The 17169-nt window shown below is 34.3% G+C and overlaps 1 protein-coding gene and 1 long non-coding RNA gene across 4 annotated transcripts; both read right to left on the reverse strand.

The window, feature by feature from the left end:
* Positions 1-1088: 1088 nt before the first annotated feature.
* On the reverse strand, positions 1089-4115 carry LOC146918026 (uncharacterized). Of its 3 annotated transcripts, XR_015014238.1 has the most exons (6): positions 3730-4115; positions 3419-3520; positions 2574-2746; positions 1771-1866; positions 1568-1681; positions 1089-1337 (listed from the first exon to the last, which is right to left on the reverse strand). It is a non-coding gene; the product is annotated as an uncharacterized LOC146918026 (long non-coding RNA). The 3 variants fall into 3 exon arrangements; XR_015014236.1 differs by having other exon boundaries at positions 2574-3520; XR_015014237.1 differs by having other exon boundaries at positions 1089-1409; positions 2574-3520.
* A 9413-nt stretch (positions 4116-13528) lies between these two features.
* On the reverse strand, positions 13529-16768 carry LOC146918027 (uncharacterized). The gene has a single exon (XM_085719703.1). The coding sequence runs from the start codon at positions 15022-15024 to the stop codon at positions 14401-14403; it is 624 nt and encodes a 207-aa protein (XP_085575829.1). The 5' UTR covers positions 15025-16768; the 3' UTR covers positions 13529-14400.
* Positions 16769-17169: the final 401 nt, after the last annotated feature.

Genomic DNA, 17169 nt, shown 5'->3' on the forward strand with positions numbered 1-17169 from the left:
GGATTGTAATCATGCTATTAAAATAATGTTGACTTTTATAAGGAGGGTGTGGTCGGTGTTTTGTAAATTTGGCTTTTTTTTTTAAACAATGCATTAAAGTTGGTGGAAAAAAGGATACACAAAAGAGTCATATATGAACTCTGCTCATGCTTTTAATATTAATGATGAGTTAGGATGATGAGTCAGTCCATTGACCCATATTTTTGGACGGGATGGGCTTATAAAAATAAAGGCCATTGACCCTTTCTATTCATTTCCATTTTTTTTTAAAATGAAATATTTTCAACTAATTTAAAACTATTAATAAATCCCTTCAAAAAAAACTATTAATAAAAAATATTTAAAATGTAAACTTAATAAAATTGATAAATTTAGCTAACACTTCTTAAATTTAAAATTATTAATTATTAATTTGATTCAATAGAAAGAATAAATTTAGAGTTTAAAAAATAATTTTCACTTCCATGTCCATCTAATCATAAATCATAAAATAGATAATTGTGAGGAAGTAATATATCAAAGTGGCATAAAACACGTTAATAAATAAAAAAATAAAAATAGAATGGCGCAGCCCGGGATATCCCATGGCCTGTATGGATCGACCAGACTGATTTATATGCGGCCGATTATGAATAGGTCTGATAGGTTAGCACATTTATAGTCGAGTATCCAGGATCGGGTCAGCCTATACTACTACAAAAATGGGCTTATATAGCGCTTTTTTTTGGCTTTAGCTAGCGCTTTGAAAGCGCTACTGTAAATGGCGCTGGTAAAGGTAATATAGCGCTTTTTTTCTGTATAAAGCGCTATCTAAAGCAGCGTTTATATAGCGCTTTTTGTCAAAAAGCGCTAGCAAAGATAATCCTTAGATAGCGCTTTCAGTAATAAACGTCATCTAAAAGGCGTTTAAAATAACGCATTCACTAGTTTAAAATAGCGTTTTTGATTAAAACGCTATGTAACACTAGGATTAGATAGCGCTTTATGGATGAAAAAAGCGCTAGGAAAAACATTAATTTTTTTGGACAGAATTATTTTGTTTTTTTCACAGATAGCGTTTTTTATTAATTTAAAGTAATATATATATATTTGGCACATTAAAATTGAGACTATTATTTATCAAATAAAACTTAAACATATCATAAAAAATGTATGTATATATAGCATAAAAGTTAGGAATGTATAGCCACGGATACGGCAACATGAATATCTCTGCTAAGTTACAACTAATTAGTTAACATAAAGATCAAAATCTTCAATGGTAGCATGCAGTCTTCATCTATCTTCTTGGTCATCTCAACATTATTCATATCCAAATTTCGTTCACTCTCCACCACCTGCATATATATAGCAGAAAACACCATCATCTCAACATTATTCATATCCAAATTTCGTTCACTCTCCACCACCTGCATATATATAGCAGAAAACACCATCAAGCAATAAGCAACTATATTATATCAGAGACAAATTCAAAGTACTACTAATGATAGTACAAATTAAAGCAAGATTATAAATTAAAAACACTACCACTTCTAGCAAATATATTTAGAAACATAAAACTCACCTTATCATAAAAATATCATATAACCAAAAGGCTGATCATGAACTGACACCATTCTTCTTGGATTTCTATTAGTTTATCTTTTGAGTATGTCAAACACTTGAAACCATCAATGTACTGCATATATTATAACATCAAAAATAACCATGTTACTTAATAAACTTAATTATATACAAATATTATACTTTAATATAAAAATAACATACCAGCTTTGAAATCTCATTTAGATTTGAAATGAGAATCTCTTTCATAAACCTCATCACAAAGTACCCGCAATCTATACCATTTTTTTGGCGAGCACACTACAAAAAATAAAATAAGTAATTGTATCAATAAAATATATTCATACACAAATTTTTTAAAGTGGTTATGTTATATTATTAAATTTGTACTCATACACAGTAAAATCAATTTAATAAAAAATAGTAACCCAAATAAATAAGAGTTCCCGTGAGCTTAACTTAGTTGGTACAGACAATGCATAATATATGTAAGGGTCGGGGTTCAAACCTTGGACACCTCACTTATTCACCTTAAAAAGGTGAATCTATAGCCACTAGACTATTTGAAGAAAAAAAACAAGGAGCAAAGATTAGGTAGGTAGCATACATGAAGAGACAATGTATTAATTAAGTAGTTTATCACATACACATTGACTTCAAGAGTGGTCTTAATCTAAGGATCCTACTGAATCTCCATTAATGCATCACGTGAGCACAATGGGTAGGATTGCCTTCAGCAACAAAAAAAATATCACACTTCAATTCAATTGCCTGCCAAAGATGATTTCCTAGCACTAAAACCATCTCTACAACTAACACTTTTGGTAATAATAAACAAGTAAAAAAGTTTGTTTCTATAAAATCAGAATGTACAGGAAAATAAATGATTTTTTAGCCTTTTTTCAGCAAGTGATTTTCCAGATTTTTCATGTTTTTCATTAGTTTAATATTTCTTTGGTGGCACAAGTGTGTTGGTCACTCACGCTTATCCCAACAATTCATCTCACCTCTAAGTTAAAGATTCAATTGTTCTTGTTTTAGTTAGCTTCAGCAAAATTCGACCACAAGCCTTCATCATTCCCGGATTGTTATATTCCCTAGCCGTCAAAAGTCGTTTGTTGTCGGAGTACATCTTGCTCGCCCATTTCATGGGGGAAGCACCAACATTGTGGCTTAGCACCTGATTCAATTCTAACTTTGTGTCATTAGATTAAAATAGAATGGAGGGTTGAGATATGGAGTAAGTTTATAGACTTACTCTTGGGGGTCAATATATATAAACTAGAGACATCAACCCTTAGCTACCTCGTGCCATCAATTGAACTTGGCCAACAATATAAAATTTAAATACCATAAATGCATATCAAAGTCAACACAAATACCATTTCTACATGTTCGACATAAACCTTTTCATAACTAGGATATTCCTCCTATCAGCCTACTAACACTGCAACATGGTGCAAACTCTAGTCAATAATTTAAAAACCACAACAATTACCCCAACATTTTCTAAAAAAGCTCAAGAGATATAAACTAACATAAAGAGATATAAAGTTTTTTCAAACAACATAAAACCAAAACTAAAGGAATGAAACTAGAAAGAGGCTATTTTCTTAACACGATGGAAACATAGACAACTACAAGTAGAATAAAAAACTTAGTGTGACACGATTGCCCTAGAAGTGGAAAATCTCAAACAATGCCTAACCTAACCATATAATTGAACCTAGTTTAAGCTATAAACTTTGATATCTCAGTCCTTCTCAGTGGTAACATAATTACATAAATGCACACAGATCAAAAGAAAAAGCAATTATGCATTTTTTTTTAAAATTGTCAGACTAATTCTTACCAGGAAATCCTTACTTTTCTACTTGGCTCTAATATGTTATAAGTGCGCAATCGAGGAATATCGGTCCAGAGTTCATCAAATTATTATTTTCTTCAAAACCAGCTGAAACGAACAAGAATCAAATCAAATTCAATTATACAACAGCGTCTTCAATCTTACAAATCTAAAAAATCACACAATATCAATTAACCCCACAACAATAAAAAAAACTAACATTTAGTTCAATCAATTCAAAATAACCCTAAGATTAGTTCAACAACAAAGAAATTGAAATCAAAGTGAAGCTACAACCAGTGTTATAGAAAACTTACACGTTTGAAGTGAATAAGTTCTGAAGGACAAAACTATGACGGTTTACTTCGTTGTGTTTGTTTCGGTTCGAGATGGCTTGACGATGGTTTGCGAAAACAATTCTTTGTGATCAACGGTTCATATGATTTCTTCTGAAAAGAATAGATGAAGAATTGAGGAAGTGGCGCAAGGCGCAGCAGAAACAGAAAGGGGATATGGTTCGTTGTTGAGGAAGGGACCGCAAAGGGGGCCGAGAAACTGACTCCAATTGAGTTTTCTCAGAGAAGAATTGAGGTAGGGTTTTCTCATGGTGGGAGAATCGAGAGTATGGGAGATCAATTTTTCTGATCAGAAAGGTTAGGGTTTGAGGGAAGTAAAAGGGTTTGGGGGAAGAGGGAAAACAATTCTTTCCAGCGAGGGATCTACGTTTTATGGTTTTATATATAGTTTATTTATTTATTTTATTCTATTATTTATATTTATAAATCTAAATTCCCTCAAAAAAATATTTATAAATCTAAATATATTTATAAGAGAATTCGTCCAAAACAATAAATAAAAGAATTTTCATAAAAAAACGTGGAAAGTTGATGAATAACCAAAAAAAAGCCAAAATACTTGGAGTAACAAATAAAAAAGTAAATAAATGAAGCATACTGCTCCACAAGAATCGAACAGGTGACCAAAAAGGTGAATTCCTACAGGCACTACCACTAGGCTGAAAGACCTCATTTAATAAATGGCGCTTTTTATAAAGTATAAACGCTATATTTTTCAAACCTACAATAGCGTTTTTAAAAGCGCTATTTATGGTTGGCTCATAAATAGCGCCTCCTGTAATACGTGCTATTAAAGACTGATCTAGAATTTTTTATTATATTTATTATTTTTTAATGAACTTATGATGACGCTTTTTAAAAAAAGCGCTATATAGAGATAGTATCAAAGATAGCGCTTTTCTTAAGAAGTGCTATCTAAGACCTCCGTATTTTTATACATAGCGCTTTAGTGTTAAAAGCGCTATTAAAGAGGCGCTATATTTTCTATATTTTGTAGTAGTGATATTTGACAGTTGGAACAGGGAGTATGCAACTTAAGAAGGGAAATTCAATTTCATCAAATAAGACATGGCGATAAATGATAAATTTTATTTGTGGATATATAAGAATTTGTAACCACGATGATTTGATCGATATCATAAGAAGACATGTGGGGTTAAATGCGGTTCGAGCTTATTAATCGTAATGGAGGTGAACAAAGGATAACATTAACAACCAAAAACACATAAGTGAGAGTAGGATGAGTCTTTTTAATATAGTATTTTGAGAGGATATGTCGCTACAAAGTGGAAGAAATTCTTTTATATTCACAAAGATTTTGAAATTTACCATTCACATATTATAAACCATTGTCACATTGAATGTGTTTGACTTCCCTTTGAAATTGAGTTTTGTTATACGCTCTTATTTTTTGAAATGCTGAATAGACTTGAGATTTGTTTGAAATATGAAATTTCCATAAAATATTCGAGTAATCATCTAAAAAAAACATAATATTTGTGACCCAATGATCTCATAATGGGAGAAGTCCACACATCACTATGTAAAATGTCAAATGACGTATTTGTAGACTTATGAGAACTAATAAATGGTAATTTAACATGTTTACCAATAGGACAAAAATGACTAATAGATGAATTCAAATTTGGAATTTTATTACATTGGATCTATTCATCTTTCCTAAGGGAGTCTATAACAGATGCTCATGGATGACCTTAACGATCATGCCAAATAGAAGAAGACAATGCTGGTGGTATTAGGATTTAGTTTGGCTTGTCATCTATAGTACATAAATAAGATTTTTGATTAATTCAAGGGCATGAAGTGTATTTTCTAACACTAATGGTGGGTGGGTGGTATTAGGATATAGTTTGGGTTGGAATAGAGTGACAATTGCCAGCAATTATACCATTATTTTTGCTCAAATTAAAATAAGACGAGAGGTTACTTGGTGAATGTCATATGTTATGTTTCTCCTTTGTCCATGTACAAAGACGAATAAGGCTGATCAATACTCGGAGTGTGTATCGCCTATTCTATGTATGTTGGAGTTTGCCCTGCAGCTATAGTGAAAAATACTTTTGTTGAGGCCTTGAGACAATAAGGCCTGGTTGCTGAGTTTTGTTTGCAACATTGGGTCTTGCCCTATTATGTGAAGGATATGGACACTTAGGCATGTTCCATGGAGCCCGTTGTTTCCACTGATTGAATTGCTGCCAAGTTTGTTTCAGACTACGACCACCGTTGTTGGAGTAGAATTGACTTCTGCCGCCAGAGTTTCCAGCACCATCTAGTCGTCTTTGTTGTTGTTTTTGTTATATAGAGTGTTCAGGTTTTGGTAACCCGAGGAGGATGGTTAGGTAATCATTTCATCAAGTAAATATTTTACTTGGTAAAATGTTTAAGAGATATGTGGCTATTTGTAAAGCATGATGCCAAAAGGACAGTGTAGTGATGCATGAATTAATAATGTTCAAATGATTTTATTAATATAACGAAACTTTGTTTTGGCCTTACCATTTTGTGGCAATGGATGAGGACACAATTATTGAAAATAAATTCCTTTTAATTCACAAAGATTTTGAAATTTACCATTCTAATATTCTCTACCATTGTCACATTCAATATGTTTAACTTCCCGTTGAAATTGAGTAATGTCATAGGCTCTTATTTTTTGAAATGCGATAGACTTTAAATTTGTTTGAAATATGAAATTTCAATAAAATATTTTAGTAATCATCTTAAAAATAATAATATGTGTGACCCAAGGAGCTCATGATTGAAGAAGTCCACACATTACTATGTAAAATGTCAAATGGCATATTTGTAGAATTATGAGAACTAATAAATGGCAATTTAACATGTTTACCAATAGAACAAGAATGACTAAATGATGAATTCAAATGTGGAATTTTATTACATTGGATCTATTTATCTCTCCTAAGGGAGTCTATAACAAATGCTCATGGATGACCTGAACGATCATGCCAAATAGAAGAAGACAATGTTGGCGGTATTAGGATATAGTTCGGCTTGTCATATGTAGTACATAAATAAGGTTTTTGGTTAATTTAGGGGCATAGAGTACATTTTCTAACACAAAAGGTGGGTGGGCAGGTGGGTGGGGGGTTTAAGTTCGCACCACCAAAACCATAAATTGGAATAGAGTGATAATTGCCAACAATTATACCATTATTTTTGTTCAAATTAAAATAAGACGAGAGATTACTTGTTGAATATCATATGTGATGTTTCTCCTTTGTCCATGTAACAAGACGAATAGGGCTCGGAGTGTGTATCGCCTGTTATATGTTGGATTTCGGGCTACAACAGCAATGAAAGTGACTTTTGTTGAGGTAATGGGACAAGAAGGCCTGGTTGCTGAGTTTTGTTTGCAACATTGGGTATTGCCCAATAATGTGAAGGATATGGGCATGAAGGCATGTTCCATGGAGCCCGTTGTTTCCATTGCTGCCAAGTTGGTTTCAAACTACGACCACCGTTGCCGGAGAAGAACTGATCTATGCCGCCAGAGTTACCAGCACCATCCAGTCGCCTTTGTTCATGTTATTATAATGAGTGTGCTGATTTTGGTAACCCAAGGAGGATGGTTGGGAAATCATTTCATCAGTGGAGGTTGAAGTTTTTGCAACAAAGGTTCTTGATGATGAGCTGGAGTCACAAGCAACTCGTTAGATCATTGTTGTCTTAGTGAATCAACATATTTTTTTTTTGTAGTGATATTATTATCTGGACAATGTTAAGGGGAAATAGAAATCGAGTTGCAAAACCACTAGAATCCCTATAGAGTATAGAGTGAGGAAATTCCACGAGTAGAGAATATATGAAATTAACTAAATGATTTTCTTTGATAATTTGTGTGTAGTATAGGCATCAACTTTCTATGATCGTCAAAATGACTAACAAATACAAATATAAATGACTAGTGAATACAAATGAATACAAATAATAGTTCATGTTATTCTTTTCTAAATATAGACAAACTCTATCAGAGATGGCCTAACATAAAAGACTTTGTGGAAAAATATTAGAGAGGTGAGTAAGTTCATACATGATCCACGTGAAAGACATCTACAAGCAGTGGATAAAATACTTCATAATATTGTATGTTCCTAGGTGAAAATTTGATGCCATGGAGAAGAAATAAGCAAAATGTAGTTGCAAAGTCGAGTATAAAGGCGGAGTTTCGAGCAACAATAAGTCAATCATTATCATTGGACACCATCCAATTCAACATAGCATAACAAAAACATGGAAATATACAATTTCCCACAGTTCATTAGAAAAATTCAGACATTATTGGTCTAATAGGTTATAGCTACAGCATACAGTATATCCTTTCAAGGCTTCATTTTCTACATGTATTCACCAAGGAAATTCTTGTAGAGTGATTTCAAGATCCCAATTAAGTTTAATACTGAAGCAAATGCAGAGAGGTAGCACACACCTTAATATTTTATTAAGTTTTTTATATCTTGAAGGGTTCTTAGAATTCTTGAAGTGATTTTAGAAAATATAAATAACTTCACCACCAAAAAAAGAAAATATAAATAACTTATTCATTGTGTTTCTATAGTTCACATAAATATCTAAAATTAATAAATTTATGACTTTCAAAGCGACAAACTTTCTACACATGTGCCGCTCAATCCAGTCAAGAATAATCCAAGTTTAACACAAATAGTATATTTTAAGTCGGTTTTTTCGAATGATTTAGTTAGTGTTGACTTGGTACGTCAAAACTCTCTAATAAATTCGTGACTTCAATAATATAAAAATTGAAAAGCCAGCAACATAGAGTTATGATAATTCTTTTAGGAGAAAATACTATGTGAACATAAGAAAACTAAAGCCACTTTTGTTGAAATTTTGCATGCATGAACAGTGAAATATTTGACAAAATGGCTTTGCAATTTTCAATCAAACTTACGGTGCACTATTGTCAAAAAGGTTGGATGGTTGCTGTTGAAAATTCACACGGTATTGGTTGGCACAGTAACTCCATGATCACTATAAATAGAGGCATCAACAATGAAAGAAAATCACACCATCACAGAACAAAGTAACACAACAACAAGTGTTTTGTTCTAGTAGAATTAGAGAGAAAAAATTATAGAGAGAAAGAAATAGTTTCTCCTGTGAGGTTTCTCCTAAGTAGTGTCGGTATTCTCCTATTTATAAGAGAGAGTGGTAATTGTACTCTCCTTGTATTTAGAGAAAGGTCTTGTAATTTCTTCCACTTAGTGAAAGTTCTCTACTCTTGCCCCGTGGTTTTTTCCCCTTATTTGTTGAGGGGTTTCCACGTAAAATATTGTGTGTTCAGTTCCTCTTTTCTCGTCTCTTATTTTAGCTGCGTGATAATTTTTTTTGTTACTCTGGTACCTAACAGTGGTATCAGAGCAGCTGGTTTGTAGTTGTTATTCCGCTGTGATTTTCTTTCATTGTTGATGCCTCTATTTATAGTGATCATGGAGTTACTATGCCAATCAATACCGTGTGAATTTTCAACAGCAGCCATCCAACCTTTTTGACAATAGTTCACCTTAAGTTTGATTGAAAATTGCAAAGCCATTTTGTCAAATATTTCACTGTTCATGCATGCAAAATTTCAACAAAAGTGGCTTTAGTTTTCTTGTGTTCATAATCTCCCACTTAAAGTCACTTTTGAGAGCTCACAAAAGTGACTTTAAGTGGGAGATTGTGAACACAAGAAAACTAAAGCCACTTTTGTTGAAATTTTGCATGCATGAACACTGAAATATTTGACAAAATGGCTTTGCAATTTTCAATCAAACTTATGGTGCACTATTGTCAAAAAGGTAGGATGGTTGCTGTTGAAAATTCACACGGTATTAGTTGGCACAGTAACTCCATGATCACTATAAATAGAGGCATCAACAATGAAAGAAAATCACAGCGGAATAACAACTACAAACCAGCTGCTCTGATACCACTGTTAGGTATCAGAGTAACAAAAAAAATTATCACGCAGCTAAAATAAGAGACGAGAAAAGAGGAACTGAACACACAATATTTTACGTGGAAACCCCTCAATAAATAAGGGGAAAAAACCACGGGCAAGAGTAGAAAACTTTCACTAAGTGGAAGAAATTACAAGACCTTTCTCTAAATACAAGGAGAGTACAATTACCACTCTCTCTTATAAATAGGAGAATACTGACACTACCTAGGAGAAACCTCACAGGAGAAATTATTTCTTTCTCACTATATTTTTTTCTCTCTAATTCTACTAGAACAAAACACTTGTTGTTGTGTTACTTTGTTCTGTGATGGTGTGATTTTCTTTCATTGTTGATGCCTCTATTTATAGCGATCATGGAGTTACTGTACCAACCAATACCGTGTGAATTTTCAACAGCAGCCATCCAACCTTTTTGCTGCCATTGTTAGGTACCAGAGTAACAAAATTTTATCACGCAGCTAAAATAAGAGACGAGAAAAGAGGAATTAAACACACAATATTTTACGTGGAAACCCCTCAACAAATAAGGGGAAAAAACCACGGGCAAGAGTAGAGAACTTTCACTAAGTGGAAGAAATTACAGGACCTCTCTCTAAATACAAGAAGAGTACAATTACCACTCTCTCTTATAAATAGGAGAATACTAGCTAACACAACCTAGGAGAAACCTCACAGGAGAAACTTTTTTTTTCTCTATATTTTTTCTCTCACTACTCTAAACAGACTATGTTTGTTGTTTGTGTTCACTACCACAATTTTGGCTTATAATAGCACAATTTTAATAGCGCTTATGGATAAATGCTATTAAAAATACAACTTATAGACCTGTTATAGCACTTTTAAGAAAGCGCTAAGAAAAACACGTTAAAAACTGGGTTAGATAGCGCTTTTCGATAAATGCTATTATTTCGGTTCACACTAATAGCACTTTTCTGGAAACGCTATTGTTTGAGGGGGGGGGGGGGGGGGGTATATTTAGCGTTTTTACACAAACGCTATTGTTTGGGTTTTATGAAAATAAAAAAACACACTTTTTCAAACTCTATCCCACTTCATATCTTTCGACCAAAAAAACAAAAACTCTATCCCACTATGTCTCCAAACCACTCGTTTCTCTCTCTCACTTCAGCACTCGATCGATCTCTCTCCATCTCACTTGTTTTTCTCAGTCACCAATCGTATACCCATCACAAATCCTTTTCAATCAAACTCGTTTTTTCACCTCACGTTTCACTCATTCTCACTGCCTCACAAACGTTAAAGAAGAGATTGTTACTGCTGCTTATAACGTTTGATGTATCACTGCAACCTTCCCACACACACCCTCAGGTAATTCTTCTTCTCAATAATGAATTATGGGTTTTGCTTGTGCTATTGGAAATGGTTATAATTTCACCCAAACCCTAATATTCATGTGAACCCTAATTCCGAATTGGTTATTATTTGTTACAATTACCGTTTTCAATTCCAATTTTTCATGGTTGATTCTTCAAATTTCATGCTCAAAGTACAATGGATGGAGTTCTGCTATATGATATTACGTGTCTTGATATCTTTCAATTAAGGTGAATACATATTGTATTCAACCACATGTCACTTCTTACAACCTGATGAAGTATTCGTTGCAGAAGTCTCATCAAAAACAAAGTAAGTATTTGTATCGTATCCACAGGGATTAGTGCGACATCAAGGATGGTTCGACTTCAATTATCATTCTAAGTTAAAAGTGGTGGTTTGGTTGTCCATTTACAACTAGCTAAACTATTTGCAAAAGTATAAAGATGAGATTAATAAGGCTTGAAACTTGTTAAGACTAGAGTTCCTTAACCAAGCGTCACACATAACCTAATGATCCATACAAATTCTAGCTATATAACCAACATTATCACAATCACTTCGATTATCGTTTAAACATTCGTGTCCAAATCCCTTAAACGATAACAAAATCGATTGGATCACTCAATCGACCGTGTCCAGCCTGACTAAGTGTCCAAAAGCATTAAGTTCATGATTAAAGTGACTATCAAAGATCTACAAACTTGTCAGGAATGATATAACCTAAGATAGATTGTCATTCTAGTTCTACAATATCCTTCGTGTCCAAAGCAATATCATCATTTCTAAGCTACCGTTTAAACATTCGTGCCGCAATCATTCAAAAGATAACATAATCGATCGTGTCATAAAACGACATAGTTATTTCTAACGTATCTTCTAAACATTTGTGACAAAAATCATTTAACAGATAACAAAGTCGATCGGATGGCTTAATCGACCGTGTCCAGCCTGACTAAGCATCCAAAAGCATTAACAACAAGAACAACAACTATATTGAATATAAATGCTAGAAACATACTTTGCAAGATAAAAAGGATTACATGTTAGCAAGATCAAGTACCTCACATCCCAACAAAGGGTGTTTAGCTACACATCATCATGGAAGCCATGCAAGGATGAATTGAAAAGGAAGGATTCACTACACCTAGTGATGTCTCACCAAAGGAATGAGGATCCAACTTCCAAGATCATTCTCACTCTATTTGCTCTTGCCCTATTTCTCTCTAGAATGCATAAAATATCTATATAACAGTGTATATCTCCCTTTATCCAAAGAGAGGTAAAAATGCTATTTAAAGGGCCTGTGTTTTTGTACCTACGCCAATAGCGCAATTCACGCTAATAGCGTGGTATGTCGGCCTATAATCTGGCCAATGGGCTTATGCCACGTTGGCCTTGCCCTGCTTCTAAGCTCCAGCTACGCTAATGGCGTGTCCCTCTGGAGCTTTTACGCTAATAGCGTAACCCACGCTAATAGCGTGTTTCTTCATGACCAGCTTCGCTCCAGTTACGCCAATAGCGTATCTCCCTGGACTTTGACATCTCTTGAGCACGCTAATAGCGTAGAACACGCTAATAGCGTATGTCTTTGAACTTTGAAAGTTTCCAGGTTCAACTTCTGCCATTTTGCACTTTTTCATGGTTTTTGGTTTTTTTGCTCAGTGTCTTTAGGCTAATTCCTGCACAAAAGAGTAGAGTAATGATAAGTAAAGCGTAATAAGGCATTTGACGCTTATTTCTCGGCTTTTCCTTCAATTACTTGTGAAACAAGTAACAAAAAGTGCTTAAAATATACGTTGAAATTAACACTTCTTGGCATTTATCACACTCCCCAACTTAACTCTTTGTTTGTCCTCAAACAAAGGATTGAAAATCAAACAAGTAAATGACAAGACACAAAGTACAAAAGGCTTTGAAAACTTTCTCAGATGAATGATTCAAAATGAATGCGCGTGCAAGGCTAAGTTTCCAACTAATTTAGAATTCTACTACTAATATGAGATGAGTCCTATGTACAAAGTTCATGCCATAAAGTTCAAGACAATAATATATTTACTTACGAACCACACCTAACACACTTCTTTGCAAGTAAATAAACAAATGAAATCAATGAATGAGGGTTATGAACACACATCCAACAATCATGCTAACATCCTGATCAAGTTATGTGTCCATCCAAATATCATTTCAAAAAGCACAAAAGCACGGATCAAAAGGTCTTTCTAGGGTTATAACTTGGCCGGGCTACAAGAGAAATGTCATATGTGGGGCAATTGATCAAAAAGCCTATCAAAGAGGAACATTCCTTGTAACAACAATTGAAATTCAAATTCTTCCCTACCAATTATTTCAAACCCTTGGTGATTAACAATAAAACCTTGACAACTTATTCTATTTTTGATTTTTCTTTTCTTTTTCTCAAATGTACAAACTTTGTATTTTGTTCAATGTTGTCAGGTTATTCAACAATTCACCAAGATACTTGACATATGAATCACATCTACCTTCTCTCCCCAACTTGAATCAAAATACACCCTATTTGAATGTTCCTTTACTCTAAGGCAAAAGGGACGATTAAACAATGAAGGTTTAGGGTTCAACAATTAAAACATCTCAGAGTCCTAAAGTACGTCAAGAATGAACTGGATTTTGAAAACTTCAAGGGCAAATTCATCAAGCATTGTGCTTATGAATTGACAGTTCATAATTGAGGACTCTGATTCATTTGACTCAAGTGGGTTAGCAAATACTCACTCTTCTCACAAGGTAGGCTTATTTGTGGTCAAGTATGTTTCACTCAATAACAAAAATGTGCCTTGATCCTTTCCATGCTTTCAAACAATTCAGAACAATTATTGGATTTAACATAACAAAAACAAGTTAGACGGTGATTATTGGTCTCCAGCATATATTACAATTTGAAGATACCTCACATTTTGGTTAAGTACTAAGTGGTTCACAAATAAACAAATTATTGCGAAAAACTAAATGAAATGAAATTTGCACAAAGTACTCGTTCCATATTTGAGTAAAAACCTAGAAAAACTGGAAACTTGTACCTTGGCTTTGCGCTTTTGATCACAACTATGAATCATTATCAATCATCTGAGATTTGAAATTTAAGCAAGAGTGATACAAAAGAAACTTCCACAATTAAAACAAAATGAAGTACCTAATCAACCAAAAGTGCTAACAAAATTATTATGCATTAAAACAATAAATGGACTTGCAAAGTTGGGTTGCCTCCCAACAAGCGCTTGTTTAACGTCGTTAGCTCGACGCCTTTTTCGTTAGGGTGGCCAAAATGAGACGGATAACACATCATCCTTTGTATTCCTTCGCTTTGGGAGGAATTCCATGAACTTTAAGTACAGATGATGTGGAGTCCATATCCTCCCTATCTTTGATTTGAACAAGGCACAAATTTTATCAATGACCCGGTCAATTTCAGCCTTGCTCACTTTCTTCCCCTTTTGTTCAAATGTTTCTTCCTTGCTAAGTAACCGTTCCTTTCTCTCTACCAGCTCTATGACTTCTCCACTATCAACAGTTTTGTCCTCTTCAGTAAATGACCTTTCTTGAGGAAGTTCGATTTCATGTGGTGTACCACATTCCTCTACTATTGCATCTTCCTCAAGTTCAACAACACCTTCTCCAACAATCTCTCCGTCATGATTGGATTGAATGTTGACTTGGTTATCCATGATTTTAGCTTGAATCATCTCCAACTGAATTGATAAATTCCTCAATCTTTGGTTGGTATTTTGCATGTTTATCATGGATTGTTGCATGAAGATATTCAAAGTATTTTCCACCTTGGTCATTCGTTCATCTTCAAAAGGATATTGCTGATGCTGTTGATATAGTTCATACTCGGGTGGAGTGTAGAAGTTGCTATAACCATGATCAGCCATGATTTTGTCTAGGTGATGATCCTGAAACGGAAATAACTAACAAGAAACTTTTCTTTGTTTATCAAAGAGGGGTTAGTACAAACAACTATAAAGTAAAGAAAAATATGTACGGATTATGTACGAAAGCTTAAAATGATAAATCAATCGTCCTATCTATGATATCTAAACACCAATTCCCCGGCAACGGCGCCATTTTGATGAAGTATTCGTTGCAGAAGTCTCATCAAAAACAAAGTAAGTATTTGTATCGTATCCACAGGGATTAGTGCGACATCAAGGATGGTTCGACTTCAATTATCATTCTAAGTTAAAAGTGGTGGTTTGGTTGTCCATTTACAACTAGCTAAACTATTTGCAAAAGTATAAAGATGAGATTAATAAGGCTTGAAACTTGTTAAGACTAGAGTTCCTTAACCAAGCGTCACACATAACCTAATGATCCATACAAATTCTAGCTATATAACCAACATTATCACAATCACTTCGATTATCGTTTAAACATTCGTGTCCAAATCCCTTAAACGATAACAAAATCGATTGGATCACTCAATCGACCGTGTCCAGCCTGACTAAGTGTCCAAAAGCATTAAGTTCATGATTAAAGTGACTATCAAAGATCTACAAACTTGTCAGGAATGATATAACCTAAGATAGATTGTCATTCTAGTTCTACAATATCCTTCGTGTCCAAAGCAATATCATCATTTCTAAGCTACCGTTTAAACATTCGTGCCGCAATCATTCAAAAGATAACATAATCGATCGTGTCATAAAACGACATAGTTATTTCTAACGTATCTTCTAAACATTTGTGACAAAAATCATTTAACAGATAACAAAGTCGATCGGATGGCTTAATCGACCGTGTCCAGCCTGACTAAGCATCCAAAAGCATTAACAACAAGAACAACAACTATATTGAATATAAATGCTAGAAACATACTTTGCAAGATAAAAAGGATTACATGTTAGCAAGATCAAGTACCTCACATCCCAACAAAGGGTGTTTAGCTACACATCATCATGGAAGCCATGCAAGGATGAATTGAAAAGGAAGGATTCACTACACCTAGTGATGTCTCACCAAAGGAATGAGGATCCAACTTCCAAGATCATTCTCACTCTATTTGCTCTTGCCCTATTTCTCTCTAGAATGCATAAAATATCTATATAACAGTGTATATCTCCCTTTATCCAAAGAGAGGTAAAAATGCTATTTAAAGGGCCTGTGTTTTTGTACCTACGCCAATAGCGCAATTCACGCTAATAGCGTGGTATGTCGGCCTATAATCTGGCCAATGGGCTTATGCCACGTTGGCCTTGCCCTGCTTCTAAGCTCCAGCTACGCTAATGGCGTGTCCCTCTGGAGCTTTTACGCTAATAGCGTAACCCACGCTAATAGCGTGTTTCTTCATGACCAGCTTCGCTCCAGTTACGCCAATAGCGTATCTCCCTGGACTTTGACATCTCTTGAGCACGCTAATAGCGTAGAACACGCTAATAGCGTATGTCTTTGAACTTTGAAAGTTTCCAGGTTCAACTTCTGCCATTTTGCACTTTTTCATGGTTTTTGGTTTTTTTGCTCAGTGTCTTTAGGCTAATTCCTGCACAAAAGAGTAGAGTAATGATAAGTAAAGCGTAATAAGGCATTTGACGCTTATTTCTCGGCTTTTCCTTCAATTACTTGTGAAACAAGTAACAAAAAGTGCTTAAAATATACGTTGAAATTAACACTTCTTGGCATTTATCACAACCTAGATTAGTTGTTGCATTGATGGTACCTAACGTTGTTTTTGATTTTGGGATGTTTATAATTTCCTGCCTTCAGGTTCCCTCTATTTATAGAGGAATGCATCGAACAAATGGCATGGCTGCTAGCAAAGAATTTCCACAATGTCTGCACCGAAATTACTTTTCAAAGACAAACCAAATTTTCAAAATAATTTGCTGCTAAGCATCCAATGTCAACATGCACAATATGTGAACCAAAGAAAATAAGTTGCTTTCCACGTTGCTATTACAAGTTCCATATCAAAGTCAATAAAAGTGGCTTTATCCCATTTTTCCAATGTTCACAATCTCCCACTTAAAGTCACTTTCGTAAGCTCTCAAAATCTCTCTACCTTGTCGATTTCAGTTGCTACT

The sequence above is a fragment of the Medicago sativa genome, chromosome 6 (genome assembly GCF_051527215.1).
Source record: "Medicago sativa cultivar Bolivia chromosome 6, Bolivia_mono, whole genome shotgun sequence".
Classification (NCBI taxonomy): domain Eukaryota; kingdom Viridiplantae; phylum Streptophyta; class Magnoliopsida; order Fabales; family Fabaceae; genus Medicago; species Medicago sativa.